The sequence below is a fragment of the Nicotiana tabacum genome, chromosome 1 (genome assembly GCF_000715075.1).
Source record: "Nicotiana tabacum cultivar K326 chromosome 1, ASM71507v2, whole genome shotgun sequence".
Classification (NCBI taxonomy): Eukaryota; Viridiplantae; Streptophyta; class Magnoliopsida; order Solanales; family Solanaceae; genus Nicotiana; species Nicotiana tabacum.
Window position 1 is genome coordinate 30,203,506 of NC_134080.1, and position 27,766 is coordinate 30,231,271.

At 37.5% G+C, this 27,766-nt stretch overlaps 2 protein-coding genes across 2 annotated transcripts; one reads left to right on the forward strand and one right to left on the reverse strand.

Moving 5' to 3' along the window:
* The first annotated feature begins 7,030 nt into the window (after positions 1–7,030).
* LOC107764738 (putative invertase inhibitor) lies at positions 7,031–8,113 on the forward strand. The gene has a single exon (XM_016583339.2). The coding sequence runs from the start codon at positions 7,246–7,248 to the stop codon at positions 7,837–7,839; it is 594 nt and encodes a 197-aa protein (XP_016438825.1). The 5' UTR covers positions 7,031–7,245; the 3' UTR covers positions 7,840–8,113.
* On the reverse strand, positions 7,725–12,812 carry LOC107764739 (nuclear intron maturase 2, mitochondrial). The gene is made up of 3 exons (XM_016583341.2): positions 10,329–12,812; positions 8,570–8,738; positions 7,725–7,863 (listed from the first exon to the last, which is right to left on the reverse strand). The coding sequence occupies exon 1, from the start codon at positions 12,596–12,598 to the stop codon at positions 10,430–10,432; it is 2,169 nt and encodes a 722-aa protein (XP_016438827.2). The 5' UTR covers positions 12,599–12,812; the 3' UTR covers positions 7,725–7,863; positions 8,570–8,738; positions 10,329–10,429.
* Positions 12,813–27,766: the final 14,954 nt, after the last annotated feature.

Consider the following 27,766-nt stretch of genomic DNA (forward strand, 5'->3'; position numbering starts at 1 on the left):
AGTATTGTAGTTCTTAGGCAATACAATTTTATACTATCAACCAATTTTATTGTAATTTTACTAAGAAAGATTACTATTTTAATCTCAATCTCAAGCATGAACGATTCGGCAAAAGATGAATGTTATGACAACGAAGACAAAGGTGCATGCATAAGCCTTAAGGTAGCTGAACTTCGAAAGGATGATATGATAAAAGAGTTCTCTTGTTTCTTTGATTCATTAAACTTTTTTAAAAAGAAATAAAAAAACATTTGTTCTCAGCTAAAACTCAAAAGAATAAAAAAAAGACCTTTTTGTAAAATACCCGAAACAAACAACAACAACAAATTAAGTATATTTTCACAGTGTGAATTTGAGAAAGATAGTGTGTACGCAGACGTTACCCCTACCTTGTGAAGGTAGAGAGGCTGATTTCCGGAAATATGTAACTAGGGGTGGCAAATGGGCGGGTTGGGCTGAATTTGGGCGGGTCAAGATGAGTTAGGTCAATAAATGGGTCATTGTCCAACCCAGCCCAAAGTGTACTTGAGCTAAGATGAGCTGTGTCAAGATGGGCTAAGCAATGGGTCATAACCCAACCCACCCAACTTGACCCATGTTTTAGAACCATGCTCATCTTGCATTAAAAACTCTTTTATCTTAAAATGTGTAAGTTGAAAAATATTTTATAGGTGGGGGTGGGGGTGGGGTGGTAGGGGTGGGTGGTGTAGGAAAACAAAAAAATAGAAAATTGAAAATACGAAGAAAAAAAAAGTAAAATTGGGGCAACTAAGTAAATTTCTAGATAAGTTGGGTGGAGATCCCTTTGTTTTGGGTGAGTTTCATGGGTTGTATTTGGGCTGCTTAATGGGTCAGAATGAGTTATAAAAAATAATGGATTAACTTGGGCTCAGCCCAAATTGACCCATGTGCTAAAATATTTTTAGCCCAACTCATTAATCTCTGGGCGGGTTGGATGAGTTTGGGCTCAAATTGCCACCCCTATATGTAACACTAGATGGAGGTGTCAATCGATATTTAAAAACTGACTAAACCGACCAAACCATACCATACAAAACCGATTTATAGGTTTCTTTTAATAAAACCGTAGGTTTTTTATATAAATCTATAATCGTACCGATAATTAGGGTAGGTTTTTATTTTACGAAATAAATCAAAAAAATACCAAACCATACCGAATAAATTTATATGTGAACAATATATTTATATATTAAGTGTTAGCGGAAACGTAAAAGAAAGAACACAAGATTTAACGTGGTTCGGATCAAAATAATCCTACGTCCACCAGAGAACAATTGCCCTTTTAATATTAACAAAGGAAGGGGAGATTTCCCAATTACACTTAAGAGAATTTCTCTCTTAACTCTCTACTCACTACAATGTATTGTATTATTTTGGGATGATTTCTACAAGTGAAGGAGTGCATCTATTTATAGAGGTAAAGACCTCCTCTTGATGTCATTGGTGACATCAAACTACCTCCTCTTGATGTCATGGGTGACATCAAAGGAGGAAGCTTCCTCCTAGCATCCACACCAACTTTTTCCACCAACTCTTCCAATTGGCATGCCATTGTTGACTAAACATAAACCAACATTTTCAGCATGCCATTGTTAACTAAACATAAACCAACATTTTCAATCTCCACCTTGGTTTGCGTTTCGAGCGTGTGAACAACTCTGGCCAAAACTTCTAAGCTTACTGGGCAACCCCGTTGTAAGAAACAAGAAGAATCAAACCATTGTTGAACATACCACCTCCACCTAGCAACTGTTCTCTTCGGAGTTGCATCAGTTGATGCACACCCCCGCCAAGTCCTTGCAGTGTGCAAACTTAGCGAGCGGGACTATCTTGGTCAACATGTCTGCAGCATTATCGTCTGTGATAACCTTCACGACCTTAATAGTTCCCTCATCAATAACATCTCGAATAAAATGAAATCTGACATCAATGTGTTTAGTGCGCTCATGAAATCTCTGATTTTTCATTAGATGAATAGCACTCTGACTATCACATCTAAGAGTTGATTCCAGCTGAACCAAACTCAATTCCGCTACTAAACTTTTCAACCAGATAGCTTCCTTTACCGCCTCCGCTGCTGCCATGTATTCTGCTTCTGTCGTAGACAAAGCGACAATCGACTGCAAAGTCGACTTCCAACTGACGGCACTGCCAACGAGGGTAAAGATGTATCCAGTTGTGGACCTTCTTCTGTCAAGATCTCCTGCATAGTCAGAATCCACATAACCGAGAATTGAAATACCTGTACCACTTTTTCGAAAGGTAAGACCAACACCAGAAGCTCCTTTGAGATATCTCAATATCCACTTGACAGCTTCCCAATGCCTCTTTCCTGGGTTGGACATGTATCTACTTACCACACTTACAGATTGAGCAATATCTGGACGTGTGCATACCATAGCATACATAATACTACCAACTGCACTGGCATAAGGAATCTTTGACATATGCTCCACCTCATCCTCGGACTGAGGCATTTGTGACTCTGAAAGTTTAAAATGAGGAGCTAATGGTGTACTTACAGGCTTGCACGTTTGCATATTGAATCTCTCGAGAACCCTTTCAATATACCTCTTCTGAGAAAGATGTACAACATCGTCTTCTCTTGAAATCTCCATACCAAGGATTTTCTTTGCATCTCCTAAATCCTTCATGTCAAATTCCTTACTCAATAGTTTCTTCAAAGCATTTATCTCTGTAATGTTGTTAGCAGCAATAAGCATATCATCAACATACAACAGTAAATAAATCATTGAGTTACCAGACATCTTCTTGTGATACACACAACTATCAAATGCACTCCTTGAGAATTCATGTGTAGTCATGAATGCATCAAACCTCTTGTACCACTGTCTAGGGGATTGCTTCAAACCATACAAAGACTTCTTTAGTTGGCATACGTGATCTTCTTTTCCCTCAGCTAGGAAACCTTCAGGTTGATCCATATAGATTGTCTCTTCTAGATCACCGTGTAAGAAAGCAGTTTTGACATCAAGCTGTTGAAGCTCCAAGTCAAATTGTGCAACCAATGCTAGTAGCACGCGGATTGAGCTATGCTTCACGACCGGAGAGAAAATCTCATTGTAGTCAATTCCCTCCTTTTGGCTGAAACCTTTTGCAACCAATCTCGCCTTGAACCTAGCATCTTCCACTTCAGGAATTCCCTCTTTCTTTCGGTAGACCCACTTGCATCCAACTGTCCTCTTCCCCTTTTGTCTTTTCACTAAGACCCATGTCTGATTCTTGTGAAGAGACTCCATCTCTTCAGTCATGGCTAACCGCCATTGTACAGCATCCTTGCAAGAAGTTGCTTCAATATACGAGGAGGGCTCCAGATCCTTAATCTCTTCTTGTGCAGCTACGAACGCATATGCAATCAAGTTTGCTTGATCTATAAGGCGTTCCGGTTCTCGTGTCTGCCTCTTCTCCCTCCCCTTTGCAATTGTGTATGGTTCATTGACAGCAAGTTCTTCAAGGTCTACATCTTCTGACTCATCTTTAACCTGAGTCTCTTGATCCTTTTCCTTGGCAAGCTCCACCGGAAGCTCCACCTGCTCGTCGTTCTTGTTTCCTGAAAACTCTACAGAAACTTTACGGGGATCAAGTATAGAGGATTTATCAAAGGTGACATCTCTACTAACTATAAATTTGAGTAAAGACAAACACCAAAGTTTGTACCCTTTTACTCCATCCACATACCCTACGAATATGACCTTCTTAGCCCTTGGTTCAAGCTTTCCTTCATTAACGTGATAATAAGCTGGACACCCAAATACTCGTAAGTATGAATAGTTAGAGGGTTCACCTGACCATACCTCATTCGGAGTCTTAAAGTCAATTGCCGATGCTGGAGATCGATTGACAATATGAGCAGCAGTGTGAACTGCTTCAGCCCAAAATACTTTGGACATTTTGGCTTGTAGGAGCATACAACGAGCCTTTTCAAGAAGAGTTCTGTTCATTCTCTCGGCAACTCCATTCTGCTGTGGGGTATGCCTGACAGTCCTATGTCTTGAGATCCCATGAACCTTGCAGAATTCATTAAACTCTTCATTGCAAAACTCCAAGCCATTGTCTGTGCGAAGATACTTGATTTTCCGCTCCATTTGATTTTCAACCAAAATCTTCCACTCTTTAAATGCTTCAAAAGCATCACTTTTTGCCTTCAAAAAATGCACCCAAACCTTTCGTGAGAAATCATCAATAAAAGTGAGAAGATACCTCTTTTTGCCCTTCGATGGAAGTTTAGAGGGACCCCATAAATCTGAATGGATGTAGTCTAGCACTCCTCTTGTCTTGTGTTTGCCAGTGCTGAAGCTGACCTTCTTTTGCTTCCCTAGAACGCAGTGCTCACAGAAGTCAAGTGTGCTGATCTTCTCACCTTCCAAAAGGTTACGATTGCTCAACATCTCCAGTCCACGTACGCTCATATGACCCAGTCTCATGTGCCATAGTCTTGCCTTGTCATCATTAGATAACTGCACTGTAGATGCATTTGCAGAGCCAACAATGGTGCTTCCGGCCAATGTGTAAAGGCCGTTCTCCAGCTTGCCTTTCAGCATGACTAAAGAACCTTTAGTCACCTTTATAGTTCCTGCTTCGCTCATATACCTGTAGCCTTGTTCATCCAGAGTACTCAGGGAGATCAAATTCTTCTTCAGATCAGGAACATGACGGACTTGTGTAATAGTCCTCACGACTCCATCATGGCAGCGAACCCGAACTGAGCCAATGCCAACTGTTGCACAAGTTGCATTATTGCCCATTACTACGGTTCCTCCACTTTTCTCATAGCTGCTAAACCAGTCTTTTCGGAACGTCATATGCAGAGTACAAGCAGAGTCTAACACCCATTTGTTTTCATAACTACTATTATTATTACACGATGTTGTTAGTACATAATCATTATCAAAATTATGTACCTGTTCAACTGTAGATGCACTCGCCTTTTCCTTGGACTTTGACATTGGGCAATCTCGTTCAAAGTGCCCCTTCTTGCCACAACCCCAACACTCTATATTCTTCTTGTTCACACGAGACTTTGATCTGTGCTTTGATTTGCTCTTTCCCTGTTGGCTAGTTCGACCTCTTACAAAGAGGCCACTTGCCTGGTCATCTCTATCTCCTTCAATGTGCCTCCGCACATCACTAGAGTTAAGTGTCTGCCGCACTTGCTCAAGCTTGATAGGCTCTTTGCTATACATCATTGAATTCTCAATATCACGATATCCTGAAGTCAATGAAAATAGCAAAGCACATGCAAGCGTCTCCTCCTCCCTTTTAATTCCTGCAATCTATAAGTCCATGGACAAGTTTATTAAACGCATCTAAATGATCTTGTAACGAAGTACCTGACCCCATCTTAAATGTGTGAAGACGCCGTTGTAACAACATTCTTGTTGTCACTGATCGGTCTTGGTATAGCCCTTCTAGCTTTTCCCACAACTGTTTGGCCGTCTCTTCGGTACCCGTACTCACTTCACAAAGCACGTTAGGTGCAAGGGATAGTTGGATTGCACTCAATGCATCCCCTTCAATCTTCTCCTTGTCGGGAGCTGATATATCTGTAGGATACTTTCCGTCAATAGCATGGATTGAACCTTCCCTCCGCAGTAACGCCATCATCTGGATCTTCCAGATATTGAAGTTGTTGCGTCCATTGAATCTATCAATTTCAAACTTCATGGAACTCATATTTGCTTGTTCTTTCTCCTTGGATCGTTAAAGAATCCTGTCGCTCTGATACCAATTGTTAGCAGAAACGTAAAAGAAAGAACACAAGATTTAACGTGGTTCGGATCAAAATAATCCTACGTCCACCAGAGAACAATTGCCCTTTTAATATTAACAAAGGAAGGGGAGATTTCCCAATTACACTTAAGAGAATTTCTCTCTTAACTCTCTACTCACTACAATGTATTGTATTATTTTGGGATGATTTCTACAAGTGAAGGAGTGCATCTATTTATAGAGGTAAAGACCTCCTCTTGATGTCATTGGTGACATCAAACTACCTCCTCTTGATGTCATGGGTGACATCAAAGGAGGAAGCTTCCTCCTAGCATCCACACCAACTTTTTCCACCAACTCTTCCAATTGGCATGTCATTGTTGACTAAACATAAACCAACATTTTCAGCATGCCATTGTTAACTAAACATAAACCAACATTTTCATTAAGTTTAAAAATAATAATGAATTAGATTTTTCCTTGGGTCTTGGAAGAAAACAGTTACAAGCCAATAAGTAATTAAACTCAAAATCCTAATTCTCAACCTATTATGCTACTCCAGTTGAAACTAAATTATTTTCAGCATATTCATTAGCAAGACACAAGGTATTCTAGCATTTATGAGTAGCAAACTTCAATGTATTGAATATGTATTTGGATTTATCATGTTGAATATTTAATCTTCTATAGACTTTATTCTTAATTTGGACCCAGCTTCGTTAATATCTTTCTACTCGTGTGATTTATGTTTTCTTTGTCTTTGCTTAGTTTCTTTTACGTTGCTGTAGAATGATTGATGGATCTATACTCTGGCCACCTTTCATGTTTTCTTAATGCATAACCCTTTAAACAGTAAAAATGCCTAGAAAATGCCCCATAAAATTGCATATGTTATTGCATTCTACTTCTACTAGTGACTTTTATATGACATTAAAAAAAATCCAAAAATTAACCGAACCCTATCGATACCGAAGAGAAACCGACATGATTGAGACTATTTTGAAAAGTTTGATTTTGGTTATACATAATAGAATAACTGAAAAATTAGTATGATATAAATTTTATAAAATAACCGGCTGAACCGAACCATTAACACCCCGTCACTAGGTCTCGAAGAACAAAAACTAAATAGGGAGTCAAATTGGTGTACCCAACCTATAAAACATCAATTTATAGCTAAATTTGCTAACATAACTGCTTCTCTTTTTTCTTTTTTTAGGGGGTCTCTCTCTTCCCACTCTAACTGGTACTTGAAACAGGAAATGAGAAATCCAAATTTTGGCACTGAAATTTCCTAAACCCTTGTCACATTTGCTAAAATGAATGGTTTGATGAATTGCCAGGAAGTTTCCTTATGCAGTCAACTATCCATTCTGTAGTACTTTTTTTTTTTTTTTTTTTTTGTGGTAATTATATTACTCCTCTTCAGTATATATAAGTAGAAGTTCACAATAGCACATGAAAAACAGCAAAACAGGTTAAAATTCCAAAATAATGTGGCATTGCTCTTTCTTTTCCCTCCCACTTTGCTGCTTATTCTTACTATTTATTTCTACACATTGTTACCTGAGTTCCCCACCAGTAGTAGACTTGATCAACTCAACCTGCAAAAAGTGCTCAGATGAGTCAGCAGACTTTAACTACAACTTCTGTGTTGCTTCACTCCAAGTAATTCCTGTAACTCATGTTACCAACTTACAAGGAATAGGAATCATAGCAATGGAGCTGGCTCTAGAAAATGCGACACACACGATTTCAACCATTGAGAAGTTGCTTAACAGCGAAGAGTTCGATCCTTTTGCTATGGACTCCTTAAGAGATTGCTTGGAACTTTACGCAGATGCCATTGCCATGTTGGTGGATGCTTTTGGCGCGTTCTTGTCTAAGCATTTTAATACAGCAAATGTACTAATGAGGACAGTTATGGACGCGACATCAACGTGTGATGAAGAGTTCACTGAGAAGAAAGGAGAGTTGGCACCACTAGCAAAGGAGAACTACAATCTTTACCAATTGAGTGACATATCCTGGTGCATCATTAAGCAAGTTTCCTCCGTCCCTTCTGATCTACCTAATGTATCTTCTTAAGATTCGGCAACTACCAGTTGTGTACTGCATGGGACATCAAAGAGTTGCTTATAGTTCTTGTAGAAATACTAATCAGCAAGTCTTGTTGCCCCTGTTCCCCCTTTTCCTTTCCCCTAACAAGCGTATTTGCACATTATATGTAGTTAAAAACATTACATAAATTAGAGGTCAAATAAAGGAGAACTCGGGAAGAAGACAACAAATATGTAACCAAAACAGAACTATGTAATCAAGTATGAATTATACTGCTGATGAAACATACAATTGCGACAAAGACAGAGTGCAAGGTTTTGTTAGCAAGAAAATTTAGTCAAAGCAGAAGTAAATGTAACTGGGGTATATGGCCTTCAGTGTTTAAACAAAAAGAAACATTTGCTAGTCCATTAATCAGAAAAGCATACACCATCAGAACATTTCCACAATGTTAAATTACCAAACACTATGACAAAACTTAAGGCAGGGTATTCTTGCATTCATAAAGATATATTGTCGAAAGACCATCAATGAACTGCCTGAGACACGAAGATGAACTAAATAATGCAAGGAACTGTACGGATCAGTAGGTACTAACAGTGGTCCAAGCTGGTGTGGCTTCTCAGAGCCTTCTCAGAGCAAATTTCATTGGAATTTTTTCCCCATAATTAGGGGATAATCACAACCTAACAGATGAAGACAGAACAAGTGAAAACTAGCATAGAAAATTAAGCTACGAGCAAAGATCTAAACTTACGATATTCTCTTCACTAGAAGGTGACTGCAGATTAGTTCCCAAGACATGCGCCGATATAGATATGTAGGGGGGATAAACAAACTAAACCGCCTAAAAAAGCAGAATGACCTCCAATGTCTATCTCCTTCTTCTTCTTTGATAATCATTAGGTCTCTCATTTGCACCTGCACTGAATGATGTACAACAGGTCCTTTTTTTAATAGCATATATTTAATTGAAAATGGTAAAAGAATGTTTTAGCTTCTCATTTTTTGGGGTAGTGATTGGCCAGTGATTCGACGCAGACTTAAGGTAGAATGTTTTAGCTTCTCATTTTTTGTGGTAGCGATTGGCCAGTGATTCGACGCAGACTTAAGGTGCAATAAATCTCGCTATAACATATTTTAAGCATCCCATTTGACCGATACAGGATAAGCAGATTTTCAGATGTACTAATTTAAATCGTACCCGACAATCACAGGAAATCAGGGAATAAAGATTATAGAAAGGATGAAGGAAACAGTTCTTCAAGACCCTAACTGTGTCTTTAAACAAGAGAATAACCATTTGAAAACCATTTAGGTGTCTGGACATGAACATTTTCGTAATTTTGGAAGTTTTTAAAAAAGCCCTGTTTTGCTAAAGCTTTTACAAAAAGATTCATGCTAAATAATTTTTGGGCGGAGAAGTGCTTTGAGGCACTTTTTGAACCATAAATCTTCTTCCCCTCACCAAACTTCAAAAAGCTAAAACTATCGACACATTCTCTTGCACAAACTCTTTCTCCAAAAGAGATTATCAAAAACCTTTTTCCAAAAACTATCCAAACTTCTTTAGCTTTTCAAAATAAAAGTGCTGAAAAGACAAAAACTGAACACTAAAGTGGTTGATTTTCATAAAACGAAATAAAGAAACAATCTGCTCCATCCTTCCAGTATTTAGGCCACAATGGTATTTAAGTAGAAGAACTTCGATCATAAAAGCAGTTACTGAAAATCTGAAAAAGAAAAAACAACACTCCTCCAGTGTTAGAAAATAAGATGTTTGATCCAATAGACTAAATACAGCGCATAAGAAAGAGGCTTCAAGTTTAACAACTCAGTTTGCAGAAAAAGTATCATTACTAGGCAGAGAAAATGAATTATTGGTTCCCACAAATAAAAGATGCTTGCATTAGAAAATCTCTATATCAAGTACAATGATGGTACCAACCAGGAAAAACACCAATGACAAAACAGTGGATGTTTACTCAGAAAATGTCCAACTAAATATAACTTATAAGAGCCAAACATCGCCTAGGCACACAAAAATATCTGCACATGGACATTAAAGTTTGCCAACCATTGTCCATATACTAAAAAGATTCCATTCTCTTTGCATAATTGCAATGGAAGTAACAAAGACGCTAACTGGTCGGTTCTTATTACTAAGATCAATGCCAATACATAGTAAATATATATCACAAGGGATTTGATTGTTCTTGAAGAATCATTTGATCAATATGGTAGCTAATTCAAACAATATAATATGTTTAAAGAGAAAGGTAAAAGTATTTTGTTAAACCATTTCTCAGGTTCTTTCTTTTCCCATTTATTTCACTCCTTTCTCCGGGAGAAATATAGGGTATTCGGTTGCAGACAAGTTCATAGGCTATTATGAATACATAAGCAGCATAACAATATAAACTTTGCTTGTAGAAGCTGACGCTGAAGCTTAAACAGAAAAACCAGAGATGGAGAACAGGAAAACAATCTCAATTTATATAATCAGATATACTTACATACAAGCTGGTATTCTTTGCTTGGTAACACAAGTTTGTAGAGTACAATAAATCTTTGGCAAAAAATTGTCTAAAAGACTTCCAAAAAGTACTAATCTCGCTTAAACTTCAGCTGCATGAACCCCTTCTTCATCGTCTTCATCACTTTCATTTCTTTCATTATCTTTTTCCTCACCTGTGCCTAATAACAAACTTTTCTGTTCTACTGGAACAGCGTTTCTTTTGTAGTTCCAAACAAGCATTGAAATGTAATCCTGAGGTGAAATCAGACCTTGTTCTTTAAGAAAGTTCTGTTGCTCATCCAGAGTTTTTCGGTCACTCAGCTTTATATATTCAAGCAGTGCCTTCTCATGATCAGGCCTCCAAGCCATTGGAAAAGGGGTATAATCAGTTTCAGGTACGAGGGACATACGGGTATACATGAGACCATCAATTGATTCCACCAGACCCATCCTCAGCAAATTATGGTATTCTGGTGATTGTCCTTTTTTCTCCTTCAGAGGACGACTTAGAGTCCTAGAACCAATCTTGTAAACCTTTGCCCGTGACCGAAGCTTATATTTTGCAGCATAGAGCTTAGCAAGTGAACCTCTAATGATATAAGAACAAAAATTAACAATCTTTTTTCTATTATCAGCATATCTGAACCACTCCACCATTGTGGCCAAAAGCTTATTCATCTGAGCATTTGTATGGGCTTGAGTAGCATGAAACATTCTAAAACACGGCTGTGGATCTGGATCCCTGTCTCCCTTGAGAAAGTTCAACTTTCTAAATTGTTTAATGCATTGTTTCAGGCTAGCTGTGACAGACAACAGTGTCCCTACACCCTTTTCACTAATGATTTTCCCACCAGTAGCAGTATATCTGAGTGTGGGATAGACTACTCTACGGCACAATACATGATCAAGAAACATAATACCTTTTGTTATGTGTTCAATAGGAAGGCTCTCATTATCAAGCTTGAGCATGTATTTCTGATCACAGAACTCAATCAACTGCTTTCTTAGTGTTGCGGCATCTGCTCTTGGTCCCCTTACCCCTATTAGAATGTGACCACCAAAACGGATGTAGTCAATCTTCCTGGTCTTGTCAGGCCCACTCGTAGGAACAAATTCGGGCCAAGAAGTATTTCCTTGTTCTACTTCCCCTTCCGGACTATTCCAAATAACATCATTCTTTGAGGGCCGATAAAACTCCTGGATCTTACCTTCCATCCAGCGGTCCAACTCATCAAGGCAAACATTAGCCAAAAGCGGACTGAGTATACCACAATGACCCCATGAAGGAACTTTCGCGGCCTCCTCTGGAGCAAACCCAAAGAACGATTCCAGCCAATATGGATCAGGCTTCGGCTCATCATCTGCTAGGACTCTCTTTTTCTGATACTTTCTTTTCGTCTTCTTCTTTTTCTCGCCATCATCAGGTCTGCTAGTTACAACAGGAGTAGTTAACGCAGCCTTTATCAAATCAACTACCTTCTTATCACGTACATCCCTCATCAGCGCACTTATCACCATCCCAACCTTCATCCCGTCCAAAACCGTACTTAAATCTCCCTTTATATACCACAAATACCCCGCAAAACTTCTCCTAATAACCCTCAAAGCCGTGTGCGCAGTCCTTCCAGGTCGAAAAGCGAATGACTTTTGCGAAAACCGAGCCTCATAAACTGGCTCCAGTATCATAAACAGCACTTCCTGAACAACCCTATCTTGAAACGGGCTCGGCTGTGTCGTAGTCAAGATAGCTTTAATCTTCCTCTTCGACAGCGACTCATAATCCGTCTTATCCCTCGGAGACTTAATGAAAAACTCCAACCTAGCCCCCCACTTAAACCTATTATCAAGAACTGCATTTCTCAAGGCCAACAAATCCTCAAGTGCTGAACGCGTTATCGCGCTCCGGGGCATATACGCACCCGTATCATCAGCAGAAACCTTTTGATAAGCCAATACCCACAATTCAAATCTCCTTAAATAATCAGTTAAATTAGTCACTGTTTTATCGGATTCTCGAAAACTATCAATCCACATTCTACAACAAAGTGATATACCATCTTCTTTCATTAAGGTGGCCGGATCATTCGGGTCCGGTGCTCTCCTATTATTGTATGTGGAAGTGTACATATATGCACTAAATACAGTGAACACATTATTTCTAGGGTTACAAATATTCAATTGTGGGATAAATAAAGCACTAATTTTTGGTGAAAAAACTGAAGTAATTTTCAGTACCCGGTGACTGGAAATTACTATACGTTGATGCATCAGATATTTTGCATCTGTACGAGAAAATTCTTCGAATAGTTATTCAAAACTTAAGTTGAACTGAAAATTTGAACGAAATTTGAAGACAAAATTGAGGTCTTACCATATATCCCTGAGAATGAATGTGAAAGTGTCAGCCTGTAAGGGAAAATGGGAAAACAGAAAACCCTTAAACCCTATTACTGAACCCTAAACGGTTTTTTGATCCACGAGCTATTTCGGTTTAAATTTGGATTCAAATCGGGTTATCTCACCAGTTATTCGGATCCAATAATGAGGTCCATTTTTGTAGAAATAGCACCATTGATCACTTTTAGATCATGTTTTTCAAAAATAGCCACTGTCATGAAGTTTCAGGGGGATTTGCATCTATACCCTTTTGGCCACCTTTTAACTTATACCCGCTTTGCAAAAAAAATTGCAAGCGTACCCACTTTTCGCGTAACTTCAGGCATACGGGCCTGAAGTAGCAAAAATTTATGTCTGAAGTTTGAACTTCAGAATTTTTTGCCGGAAGTTTGGCCTGACTTGCAAAGACAATCACACAAATTTCAGTTCATAAGCAAGGGCAAACTTCAGTTCAATTGTTTATGTCTGAAGTTTGAACTTCATAATTTTTTGCCTGAAATTTAGCCTTATCAAATCAAAACTTCAGATATTTTTGCCTGAAGTTTGGCCTGACTTGCAAATGCAATCACGCAAATTTCAGTTCAAAAGCAAGGGCAAACTTCAGTTCAATTGTGTACTTCAGATATTTTTCTATGAACTTCAGTCATTTTGATATAAATTTCAGATATTTTGACATAAACTTCAGACATTTGGTTATGAACTTCAGATATTTGACTAAGATTGTCAAACATATGGGGTATATACTTCAGATACTAAAGTATAAACTTAAGACATTTGAGTCTGAAGTTAGATGCTGCTATTGGTTATCCTCTTCTTCCATGGCTTATTACACCATATGAAGGTGACGACATCTCAGATGCGATGTTGGATTTCAATGCATTGCGTAAGACTCCAAGGTCAGTTGCGGTGAAAGCTTTTGCGCTATTGAAAGGAGTTTGAGAATCCTTAATAAGGTTATGTGGAAACCTGATAAACAGAAACTCCCAAGTATCATTCTCGTGTGTTGTTGGCTTCATAATATTATCATTGATTGCGGAGACCGATTACATCCTGACGTTGCGTTATCTGGTCGTCATGACCCAGGATATGAGGGAAGATGACGGTTTTATTCTTGCATATTGACATGAACTAAGAGATACAGTTCAACGTGCACTCTCAAGATCCTAAATTGGGGAACTCATCAGAAAAGAAGAGGAGGAAGAAAGGAACGCATAGGTCAGGAAAAAGAGGCGGAGGCGTCTAAAGTTGTTAAAATTAGGGTATAGGTTAAATAATTTTAAAAATATGGGTATATGTTAAATGGGGGCGGCCAAATAGGGCGCCCAGTGCAATTTTTGCGAAGTTTTACATATGAAATTTGAAACTTCACAAATATAATTATTTTTCAATTACTAATAAATGGTTAGTTGTGAATTTTACCCATCTATATTGGGTCTCAATCCAGTCTGTTGTTATCAAATGACTTACGCCATTTATTTTTCAAGATGAGTATAAGTAGATTAAACGAATCATTTTAATTTGTAGAGTTTAGTAGTTAATTAAAGAGAATGCAAACAAATATAAGGAAACTGTTTTAAGAAATATTCATGTCAAGTTAACTTTAAACAAGAAATTAAAATTTGTTGGAGCTAAAATAAGAAATTCACGTCTTTCTCTTCTTCTTTTTTTTTTTTGGGAGGGGGGGGGGTTGGGTTGGGTTATAGAGATGTATTAGTGGAAAATAAATATGACACGTGGAATTATGTGTGATTGACAAGACATGATACGTGGATCGCTAAGAAGATGACAGTTGGAATAGTGCATTAGAAGATGCACGAGATATAAGAGGCACGGATAAATCACTCACGGGATGAAGGGATGCAGTTGCTCGTGTCTAATTCATTCAGTAAAAATAGGTTGAATGAATCAAGACAGTAATAAGGGGAATATTCATGAACCTCTAATTAATGAAGAATAAGAATTGGAACCGTTACAAAATCTCCACAAACAGTTACGATTGTCAATTATAACAGATCATTAGTGTCATTAATGTCATAATGATTCGATCATAAAAGGGAGAAAACGTTATATTTGTAAACCCTTATAAAAGGGAAGATAATTACACTTTTAAGGATCAACTGAGACAATACTGGAATATATTCACTTTACTTTTCTGCTTTTCTCTATATTAACTTTGCAATCAGTTATTTTCTTATTTATTCTTGTATTTTACAAATTATCACAACCCCAAGTTATTAATTTGTCTAAATTAAGATCTGTTCTTCAATATAACAGAACGTCTTTTTTCCTTAAGACTAAAATAAAGGACTATTTTCGAACACTAGGAATATTTCATTCTGAATTAAAACATAAGAAACTTCAGAGTTCTTTTCTCTTTGCTTTATCATGCGAGATAGGGGAAGCTTTTATTTTCATAGGGCAATTGTCACTGCTTATGGACCCGAACCTGGGTGATCTATCCATGACCAGGATGAAGCTTGGGTGAAACTAAGTGGAGGTCCGAACCGACTGATGAGAACCCAAGTACTCTCTTTCGGATTCAGGAAACAACTCTCAGAGATCTTTTTTCCTTTGGGAAGATACAGGAGCGAAACAATCAACCTATTGATATTGGAAGACCCAACGGATTCTTCCAATGTATCATTTCTGGGTCCAATGGAATTCATAGGTATAGGAAGAAGCCCTATCAAATAGAGATTTTTTCTTTCGACCATATTTCGATTGTTAATACGATATATAAATTTTTTGGTTATCAGTAACCCGATTTCTTCTAAAAATAGGTTTTGACCGAAAAATATATTTTTTGGTTAAGCAAATTGGTTCCGTTACCGGAAATTTGATAATCTTTTCACTTTCAAAGTCATTTTTCTGTCAAACAATCATGTCGACTGCCAACGACAACAACCAACAAAACTATCTGAACTAACAAAATCAACAAGAGGGTGAAACTCCAATCCCTTCACCCCAAAATTCTCCCCAACACTCCCGAGACGGGTCACCTTAAAGATCAACATCACATACGAATAATCAACAAGGGGCGATCAAACTGTTGAAGATGCATTGAAACAGCTAATTGCGGAACACGTCAACAATGCTCTTCAAGCTTTCATTAGTGGATTACCAACTGTACCGCCAACTCCACCTCCAAACAACACCGCAACCATAGAGAACTCATGCTCGGGACTTGCTAATTCAGGCAGTGGAGGAACTCCCAGCGAATCTCGCGATGGAAGGTCAGGTACCCCAAATATCTAATTTACAAAGTTTAGTACTAACTTTGTAGAAATAGCTTAAGGAGCAGAACGATCACATAGAGTAGATACCTGGTGTGCCACCCGTGATTAAATGAGTGGATATTGATAAATATCCTCAACAGCCCTGGAAGCCAAGTGCCGCTCCCTTGCCAATTCCAAAAAAGTTTAAGATGCCCGATATCCCAAAGTGTAATGGGACATCCGATCCACGAGATTGTGTAACTGCATTTACAACTGGCATGAAAGGCAATGACTTGACCAAACAAGAAATTGAGTCGGTACTGGTCAAAAAATTTAGCGAAACACTCACAAAATGAGCACTAACATGGTATTCTATTTTACCAGAAAACTCTATTGATTCTTTTGTGAGCTTGCAGATTCATTTATAAAAGCACACTCGGGAGCTCAAAAAGTTGAAAAGAGGATAAAAGACATCTTCAAAATAAAACAAGGAGATACGGAGCTACTCAGAGAATTTGTGGATATATTTCAGCGTGAAAGGATGATGCTACCGTATGTATCGGATAATTGGGCGGCCATGGCAGTTGCAAGTAACTTAAATGAAAAAATCTCAGAAGCCACGAGGTGACTCAAAAAGAGTTTACGGGAATTCCCTGCAACAACTTGGAATGATGTTTATAACAAGTATAGCATGAAGCTGTGGATATAAGAAGATACTGTCACTCAGTCATGGGGAGATGAAAACAAGTTCGAGGCAACCAGAAACTTAAAAAAGGTCCGGTAAGAACAGGTACAAACCTTACATAGGACCAGCAGGAAGGGATTCACATTCTAAACAAGAGAACCTAAGGTACGGTTCCAAATCAAGGGACAGAGATGCAGGTTCGTCATCCAAGTTTTGAAAGGAGCGAGATACGCGGGACAAAAACATTAGTACAAAAGCAAAGATTGGTGATTACAGTTTCAATGTTAGCACATCTGAGTTGGTAGCTGTTTTAAGAAGTATGAGAGATAAGGTGCGGTGACCAAAAGAAATGAGATCGAACCCTAGCAAAAGAAACCTAGATTTCTGGTGCGAGTTTCATAATGATCACGGTCACAAAATAGTAGAGTGCAGATTGCTACAAGGTGAAGTAGAGCACTTGTTAAAACAAGGTTATTTAACCGATTTGTTTAGTGAGAAGGGTAAGCAAGCGTATATGAAGAATAGACAAGATCCACCAGAACCTCCGTCACCAAAAAGAACAGTTAATGTGATAAGCGGAGGAGAGGAGGTCAACGGTGTAACGTATATGACTGCAAAAAATATGTCAAAAGTCACAATTACCCACGGAAAGCGAATTTGCCAAGTTTTGAAAGAAGACAACATAATGTTTGATGATGCATATGCAGATGGTGTGATAATCCCACACAATGATGCACTGGTAATATCTTTACTTGTACATGATACTAATGTGAAACGAGTTTTGATTGATCCAGGTAGCTCTGTAAATATCATTCTTTTAAGAGTGGTAAACAAGATGCAAACCGATGATAAATTGGTACCCAAAACAGGTACCTTATCTGGATTTGACAATTCAAGCGTTGTTACAAAAGGGGAGATAGTCCTTACGACATTCGAAGAAGGAGTAGTTAAAGATATGAAATTTCAAGTGATAGATACGGACATGGTGTATAATATGATTCTCGGCAGACCTTGGATTCATGAGATGGATGTCGTTCCGTCTACTTTACATCAGGTTATTAAGTTCCCTTCATAATGGGGAATTAGACAAATCCGTGGTGATCAGCAGGCCTCCAGAAGTATCAATTCAGTAGCGGACTCTAGCATAAAGAACGATGTTGCAGACAAAAAAATAGCAATTACAGAATTTAGTTGAGGATTTAGCAGTATAAACCTCAATTGGAGATGGAAAAACAAATGTAGACTCAAGGCCTGATATCATTCAAGAGCCAGAAGAGAACGAAAACATCAAAACAACAATTGAGGAACTCGAAGTGGTGGTGCTATTTATACATTAACTGGACAGAAAAGTTTACATCCAAACCAACCTGAGCCCAGAGATGAAAGGTAAGTTAATTGGATTCTTAAAAGCTAACGAGACTGCTTTTCTTGGTTGCATTCAGATATGCCAGGTATACCACCGGAGATGATGAACCATAAGCTGAATGAATATATCCACCTGTCAAACAGAAGAAAAGGAACCAAGGATCCTTCAAAAACCAGGTGATTCAGGATGAGGTATAAAAACTTTTAAAAATCGGGTATATCCGAGAGGTAAAATATCCTAATTGGCTAGCTAATATTGTAGTGGTGCCCAAAAAGAATGGTAAATGGCGAGTTTGTGTAGACTATACTGACTTGAATAAAGCTTGCCCTAAAGATTTTTTTCCTTTACCGCATATAGATAAACTAATTGATGCTACTGCAGGATATGAATTGTTGAATTTTTAGATGCCTATTCAGGATATAATCAGATAAAAATGGATTCTTTAGATGAGGAAAAAACTTCCTTTATTACAGATAGGGGGACTTACTGTTATAAAGTCATGCCTTTCGGCTTAAAGAATGCTGGAGCAACGTACACGAGGTTAGTAACGAAGATGTTACAAGAACATCTGGGAAAGACTATGGAAGTCTATATCGATGACATACTAGTCAAGTCAACACATGCGGGGGATCACATCCAACATCTGTCAGATATATTCCAGATTCTCCGCAAATTCAATATGAAATTGAATCCCGAAAAGTGTGCATTTGGCATGTCTTCAAGTAAGTTTTTGAGTTTCCTTGTTTCTAACCAAGGAATTGAAGTAAATCCAGCATAAATTAAAGCCATTGAAGAAATACCTGATATACTCATGAGCAAAAAAGAGGTGCAGAGGTTGACAGGTAGGATAGCAGCATTGGGAAGGTTTATTTCTAAATCTTTGGAGAAAAGTTTTAAGTTCTTTTCGGTGTTGAAAAAACAAAGCCAATTTGAGTTGACTAAGGAATGCCAACAAGTACTCAAAAATCTAAAAATGTATTTGTCAAATCCACCGTTTTTGGCTAAACCGAAGGATGAAGAAAGGCTACTCATCTATCTCGCAGTGTCAGAAATGGCGGTAAGTGCAGTGTTAGTTTGAGAAGACAAAGGTAAACAATCTCCAATTTATTATGTTATCAAGTCTTTATTGGATTCTGAAACTCGATATCCTTATTTAGAAAAACTTGCTTTAGCACTAATCATGACATCTAGAAAGTTGAGGCCTTATTTCCAATGTCACCCTATCTCTGTAGTGACCGCTTACTCCTTAAGAAATAAATTGCATAAGCAAGAACTATAAGGTAGATTAGCCAAGTGGGATATAGAACAAAGTGAATATGATATCATATATTAACCTAGAACTGCGATAAAATCGCAGGTTTTAGCAAATTTCATGACAGATTTCCGCCCAGGGATAGTAACAGAAGCAGAGAAAGAACTGCAGGTATTCAATGGGTCTAATCCGGGTACTTGGACCCTATTTACTGATGGCTCCTCAAATGTTAGAGGAACAAGCTCCACCTTCGGGAGAAACTATAAGGCAGACAATAAAGTGCCATCCCATTACTAACATGAAGCATAATATGAAGCTATAATTGTAGGTCTAAAATTAGCACGAGAGCTCAGAATAGTGGAGATTATAATCAAGAGCGACTCGCAACATGTAGTTAATCAAATGCAGGGGACTTATATAGCTAGAGAAGCGAGGATGCAGCAATATTTGGAAAAGGCACAAGATTTAATCAGACAATTCCAATCTTGGAAAACCCAAGGAAGAAAATGTTGAAGCAAATATGCTAGATAATCTTGCATCTGCTGCAGAAGTGACAAATGAAGAAAATGCTACCGTAATACATTTGTTTCATTCGACACTCGATCAGGACAAAAACGAGGTAAATTTTAATAATTTAACTTGGGATTGTAGAAACGAGATCGTTAATTTTTTTACAATATGGGATTCTACCCGAAGATAAGAAAAAGGCTCAGGCACTCCGACGAAAAGCTGCCCGTTATTGTCTAGATCGTGGCTCCATGTATCGAAAGATGTTCGGTAGACCTTTAGCAAGGTGTCTTGGACCTTCTCAAATAGAGTATGTGATGAGAGAAGCACATGAGGGACACTGTGGAAATCACGCAGGAGGAAAATCCTTGGTAAAAACTCTAATTAGAGCAGGATATTATTGGCCAAAAATGGAAGAAGATGCGAAAAGTTTTGTGGCCAGATATGACAAATGCCAATGATATGGTAACAACATGCATCGCCCAACAGAGTTATTACATCCGGTTATTGCACCATGGCCGTTTATGAAGTGGGGGATGGATATCGTGGGTCCACTACCACAAGCTAAATGAAAGGTACGATTTTTACTAGTACTAACTGATTATTTTACCAAGTGGGTAGAAGCAGGTGCCTTCAAAAAGGTGTGGGAAAAAGAAGTCAGGACTTCATTTGGCAAAACATCATATTCCAGTTTGGAGTTCCAAAAGAAATCATGTGTGATAACGGCCCACAATTCATAGGTGCGAAAATCACATTTTTTTTAGAGTTGGCAGATTAAAAGGATAACTTCGACACCTTATCATCATGCGGCTAATGGACAAGCTGAATCAACGAACAAGGTTATTATTAATAACTTGAAGAAAAGATTAGACGAATCAAAAGATAAGTGGCCAGAAGTGTTACCAGGAGTCTTATGGGCTTACCGAACGACAACAAAAATAAGTACGGGAGAGACTCCATTCTCACTAGTATATGGTGCTGAAGCCTTAATTCCAGTTGAAATAGGAGAACCAAGTACGAGGTACACCCAAGCAACCGAATAATCAAATGAGGAAGAGATGCGAGTAAATCTCGATTTGCTTGAAGAAAGGAGAGAAACAACTCTAATAAGGATGGTAGCGCAGAAGCAAATTATTGAGCGATAATACAATCGGAAAGCTCATCTTAAGTACTTCAAGATTGGGGACTTCATACTCAAAAAAGTTTTTCAATCATCAAAAGCGGCCAATGCAGGAAAATTGAGCCCAAATTGGGAAGGACCTTACAGGTTCGAGGTATTGCTGGAAAGGGCGCATATGAATTAGAAACAATGGACGACAAAGTACTCCCATCAAATTGGAATGCCATTCATTTGAAGAAGTATTACTTCTGAAAGAGAAAATCCCGGTCAGGTATCGGTTGCGCAGGGTTTAGATTTATTCTTTTTTTTTTAAATTATACTAACCATTTTAGATGATAGGCACAAAGCTAGCCCACACCAGATGATAATTTTAGATCTAAAATATACGCGGGACGCAAAATCATCCCCGATCTAGGTTACAACCTTTCTGATGGAAATAAAAGGGGTTAGGCAGTCATCATCTAAAAATATACCTCCGAGTCCCGAGTGTATTTTCCTTTTTAGGAAGGACCAAATGGAAGGAATAATCAAGTGCTCGAGATTTCATACTTCAAAGCTCTAACACTTGGGAGACTATAGGTAGCATGCAAAGAAGACTGCAAGTCAAAGAAGAAAGAAGACTAAAAGTCGGTTCAAGCCTGGATCAACCCACAAATCAAAAGTCAAGAGCCAATTAACGCGCTAAGAAACAAGTCTGAACCAAAAACCTTTATATTAAGCTTTCATAAAGTGTAAACTCGCGGACATAAATTATAAGATCCAACAACTACTAAGGTAAAAGGCAATGTTTAGTTATGAGTTGCAGAATATACCCTAGAATTTTGTAAAAATTATTATAAAGTAAACAGTTATGAAAGAGTTGTAGATATTGTACAAAAGTTACTTGAATACATGTAAAGTGTTATATAATTTGAAAGTTCAAAATACAAAACTTCCTCAAATTATTCACAAGATTTCTTTGAATATGTATTTTCCTACTTCTTTCAAGTGTTTACACCAATATGAAGTTGAGATGTCTTCTTCATTAGTGTCGTTTATAAAAGGGACCTTGTTGCGACCAAAACATTCACGCAAGTGCACGCGATCGACAAGTAATATAGTAGTAAGTAGAGTATCGTTCCCACGAGGAATTGTGATCAACTTCTCGACTAATGAAGACTCAAACAATTATCAATTCAAGCTAAATTATCACAAAATATATAAAGAACCAATTTACAACTTAATAATTGCACAATAATTCAACACAAAATTACTACACCAATTTCACAATATTTTAATAACAATTTGGGTAAATATATTCCCGGGTCATGGACTTGCTAGAGATCATGCTACTATTTTAGCTTAAGATTGATTTATTGAATTATCCGGGTTATTGATTATAGGGTTAATAATATTCATAAGAATCTTTCGAGTTCTTATGCATCTATTCAAGTTAAATTAATACCTATATGTCTATGGCATTAATATTAACTCAAATGCATTTATAAATCCTATTTCTTAACCAAGCAAAGCAATTAAGTATAGTTCTATCTTAATTGCAAATCTTTCACCCGATGACCAGGATCCGGATCTTGCTCTATTTGATTCTATATGCAATCAAGAATTTCCTTTTTCAAGTTTAATTCAAGATTCGTAAATAATATTTCACTGTTAGCTATGCAGTAAAATAATTAGAAGCAGAATCAAATAAACAACTCATAACGATAGATTCAAGATCTTCAATCTAAGCTTCAAACAACAAGATCATCTAACATCCATGACCCAAGAATACTAGAGTATTTAGCTACTCATAATCATATAAAAATCAACAATAAAAGTCTTAAACATAATATAAACAAACAAATAGAAGAAAGTTTAGAAGAACTCTTTGAATCCTTGCTCCAAGATGTTGTTCTTCTTCTCCTTTCTTAGCTCCAAGATGAAGCTCCTCAAAAAGTTCCTCTCTCTGAAACTCTTTCTCTAAAATCTGATCTTCCCTCAATAATGGAGCTTTTGCTTTATGTATATTGAGTGGGATTAAGAAGGAATTCCAATTTTACCCCTAAATAACATTTTTCCGGGTTGGTAGTGCGCGAACTATTGCGCGAGCTACAGAGTTCGCGCACTACTTCGCGCAGTATTCTGCCTCTGTTTCTTATACGCGCAAACTATTGCGCGAACTTTGTAGTTCGCGCGTTTTCACCCTGTTCCGTTTCGAATTTGGAAAAACATAAAACATGAAAGTTGTAGCCCTTTGAGTTAGCTGTCCAACCATATATTGCAAAGCCCAAATGGATTCCTGAGCAAAAAGTCATGTGTATTTTACTAGATAGTGCGCAGTATGCCTGCTCGATTCTTCGTTTGCTCTAACTATCATCCGTTGACCCCCAAACGCGATCCCGACTTAATTCCTTAAGCTTTTACTCAGATTTCAAAGCTCCAAATCACTTGAATTCATTACATAACATCTATATAGCTCGGAATCACTCCTACAAGGCATAAAACACACAGTTAGTGCAAGATACTAGCGATTAAAGCGCAAACTCAACTAAAGTGCAGTAAATTAGAGTGTAATAATCGACTAAAATACGCAATTATAGCCTATCATCAACACCCCACACTTAAACCATTGCTCGTCCTCGAGCAATCAAAAATTTACTCTATCTATGAGAATCCTTCACTCAACCATTTCCCTTAACGCATTATACCTAGAACAATGTACATATATTACGCCTAGCAGTGAACAATCCTAGCCTCAAAGTCAACTCTCAAGTGCCATGAAATATTTACACTTCCTCATAGTACTCTACACAGAAATCAAGACTTGCTTCTCTGTCACGATTCATATGCCCTCACAATTACATCAACAAAGACTGAGTTCAATCCCCCACATTCAATTCATATATTCACATATATCAAGGAAATCACTCACTCTCACAAAAGAGGTCACATGCATGCAATTGGTACCATAAGCTTGCCCTTAATGTAAATCTCTACTAATGTAGGCTAGCTCAATCCAAAATCAATTAGGACTTTTTCATGGTTGTAATGTGGGCTAAGGGATGGGTAGGATGTATTTAGGAATAGTGACTCAACCCCTAAGCACTTTAACACATCACACGAGCAATTTTCAGCATAAATTCTTCAACCCACTTCTCATTTATACACAATATCATCCCAAAAATACGCCCTTCTTCTTTAAGCACTCTATTAATTCATTCTCACTAGCTAGAGCAAAACACAATGTAATTTTTCTTGTCACTCAATTTCTGCTAGTGGTGTATTCGTTTACAACATAAGTGCCCCTTTCATCCTTTTATTGGTTCCACTCAAAAGTCACCCCACATTTATTTCCTTCTTACTTCTTTTAGCTCTCCTCTCATAATTAACGTGCTTTAAGAGGTAAAAGGATCAAGACAATGTCAATTAAGAACAAAAGGGTATGGACTTGTAATGCGGGTGCCAAACAAAAGTCTAAAGGCTCAAAAGGGTTAACTAGGGATAAATTTTATTTGTGATAAGCAATTAATCTCAAAAAAAGTCAAAGAAAGCCTAACATCATTTTTCAAACCAAGCATCACCTCAAATTTCGCTTCAACTCACATACCGGGCAAGTTCTAGACACAAGTACAATACATGGACTACACAAATACTCACCACACATGGCATATGACTCATTCCAGATCAGCTCATCAAGACACTCCATTACGAGCATTCAATTCAGTACAAACATACAAATTAAGGCACTTTCAGTGAGATTCAACAATTAAGACTAAGCGCGTTACACTCTAGGGTCTATTGTGTTCAGGTGTATCAACGCTATGGGTTCACTTTTCTATAGCTTATAACTCCTTATTTTAGTCTACCTATCAAAAAAAATGAAAACGGAAATTAAAAACTATATATGCCCGGTTCAAGATAAACCCTTGGAAAAGAACCGCAGCTTAAAGAAAAACCAAGGGGAATTGCTACACTACCTAAAAAAAATAAAAAAAATAAAAATCTTTTTGTCGTTTTCTTTAGACTCACTTCCCTCAAGAAAATTCGTCTAAAAGATCCGTCGTAGGGAAAAGTCTAATTTTTCTACCATTTTTTTTTCACATAAAAAAAATTAATCTTCTAAAATACTACACAACTACGAAGAAAAGAAATAAGAAGCTAAAATACTAAAAAGCTAATTATCAAAAGGAATTCTCCCACTCCACACTTAAAAGAGTGCAATGTCCCCAATGCACAAATAAAGCAAAAATAACAAGGGTGGACAAGAAACTCCTTGAAAGGCCAAAGACCGAAGCACTGACAGCTCACGGGGTACTCAGACTTCTCCTAAGGATGGTCCTTTGTGCGGTTACTTCACACTAGTTCCAACCAGCTGTCTCGCATTTGCACACTTTCAGTGGCTTTTCTTCTATGCTCATAATCCTACAACAAATGCTACAAAGGTAGAAAACTAAAATAAACAAAAATAAATAAAAATAAAAGAAAGCAGTAAAGCTGGGTTGCCTCCCAACAAGCGCCTTATTTTACGTCGCGGCACGACGTGAACCACTTTTTGCCTCCACCTTGAACTTATAAATTGAGCCCCCAACAAGGCATCAAGTCTGTCGCTATGCTTCTTTGGTGGGGCTACAAAGATAACCAGGCCAAGTAATAAATTTTTCACTCGACACTTCTCGGCCTTTGGATGAGGAATGTAATTTTTGCTTTTTGGCACAATAAATTCAAGAATATAGACATTTTCATCCTCACTCTTTGACTTCCCCATAGGGTCAGATGGCTCGATTACTATCTTACTATCTAAACACAATGTGGAAAAATGATTGGAATGAGGTCTAATGTGCCATAACTCATGAATTTTACTACTATTTACATCCCCATTTATACAAACACTCAATTTTTCTAAAGTAGTGTTATCTACTCCCTCACATGACTCTAGAGCGCTCTTCTTAACATGGACATCCTCAAGAAAAATATGATCTAATGATTGGTATTCTTGTTTTAGCTCCTCTATTTGGTCTAGAAGATTTTTTTCAGCTTCATATAACTCATCATTAAATTGTTGGGCGTTACACGCATCAACCTTTGCACTCAATTCTGAATCCAAGTTATGCACAACCAAGCCAAAATTATCACTTTTTTGTGTAAGCTCATCTCTCTCCTTAGACCAATCTTTCATCACCGTTGTTAGTAAACAACGTCGTTTCGCAGAATCCACTAATCGAGAATATCCGTCCCAATACTAACCCTTACTCCCATATTCAAATTCAGATGTACAAGAGGTGAGGTCATGACTAGCCCAAAAATACGGGTCATAAACCTTACCTCTGTATATTTCATCTAAAGATGTCATCCTAAGAGAACTAGAAAAATACTAAGAGAAAAATCAAATAGTTATAAAAATAACATATTTACAAAAAGAAAAGAAAATAAACTTGTAAAGATAATCATAAAAGTCTAACCCAGAAGACTTGTTAATGTCTAATTCCCCGGCAACGGCGCCAAAAACTTGTTGCGACTAAAACACTCACGCAAGTGCACGCGATCGACAGTAATATAGTAGTAAGTAGAGTATCGTTCCCACGAGGAATTGTGATCAACTTCTCGACTAATGAAGACTCAAACAATTATCAATTCAAGCTAAATTATCACAAAATATATAAAGAACCAATTTACAACTTACTTAATAATTGCACAATAATTCAACACAAAATTACTACACCAATTTCACAATATTTTAATAACAATTTGGGTAAATATATTCCCGGGTCATGGACTTGCTAGAGATCATGCTACTATTTTAGCTTAAGATTGATTTATTGAATTATCCGGGTTATTGATTATAGGGTTAATAATATTCATAAGAATCTTTCGAGTTCTTATGCATCTATTCAAGTTAAATTAATACCTATATGTCTATGGCATTAATATTAACTCAAATGCATTTACAAATCCTATTTCTTAACCAAGCAAGGCAATTAAGTATAGTTCTATCTTAATTGCGAATCTTTCACCCGATGACCAGGATCCGGATCTTGCTCTATTTGATTCTATATGCAATCAAGAATTTCCTTTTTCAAGTTTAATTCAAGATTCGTAAATAATATTTCACTGTTAGCTATGCAGTAAAATAATTAGAAGCAGAATCAAATAAACAACTCATAACGATAGATTCAAGATCTTCAATCTAAGCTTCAAACAACAAGATCATCTAACATCCATGACCCAAGAATACTAGAGTATTTAGCTACTCATAATCATACAAAAATCAACAATAAAAGTTTTAAACATAATATAAACAAACAAATAGAAGAAAGTTTAGAAGAACTCTTTGAATCCTTGCTCCAAGATATTGTTCTTCTTCTCCTTTCTTAGCTCCAAGATGAAGCTCCTCAAAAAGTTCCTCTCTCTAAAACTCTTTCTCTAAAATCTGATCTTCCCTCAATAATGGAGCTTTTGCTTTATGTATATTGAGTGGGATTAAGAAGGAATTCCAATTTTACCCCTAAATAACATTTTTCCGGGTTGGTAGTGCGCGAACTATTGCGCGAACTACAGAGTTCGCGCACTACTTCGCGCAGTATTCTGCCTCTGTTCCTTATACGCGCGAACTTTGTAGTTCGCACGTTTTCACCCTGTTCCGTTTCGAATTTGGAAAAACATAAAACATGAAAGTTGTAGCCCTTTGAGTTAGCTTTCCAATCATATATTGTAAAAGCCCAAATGGATTCCTGAGCAAAAAGTCATGTGTATTTTACTAGACAGTGCGCAGTATGCCTGCTCGATTCTTCGTTTGCTCTAATTATCATCCATTGACCCCCAAACGCGATCCCGGCTTAATTCCTTAAGCTTTTACACAGATTTCAAAGCTCCAAATCACTTGAATTCATTCCATAACATCTATATAGCTCGGAATCA

Excerpts from the sequence above, each read along its gene's own strand:
- LOC107764738 (XM_016583339.2), top strand. The coding sequence starts at position 7,246 with ATGTGGCATTGCTCTTTCTTTTCCCTCCCACTTTGCTGCTTATTCTTA.
- LOC107764739 (XM_016583341.2), bottom strand. The coding sequence starts at position 12,598 with ATGCATCAACGTATAGTAATTTCCAGTCACCGGGTACTGAAAATTACT.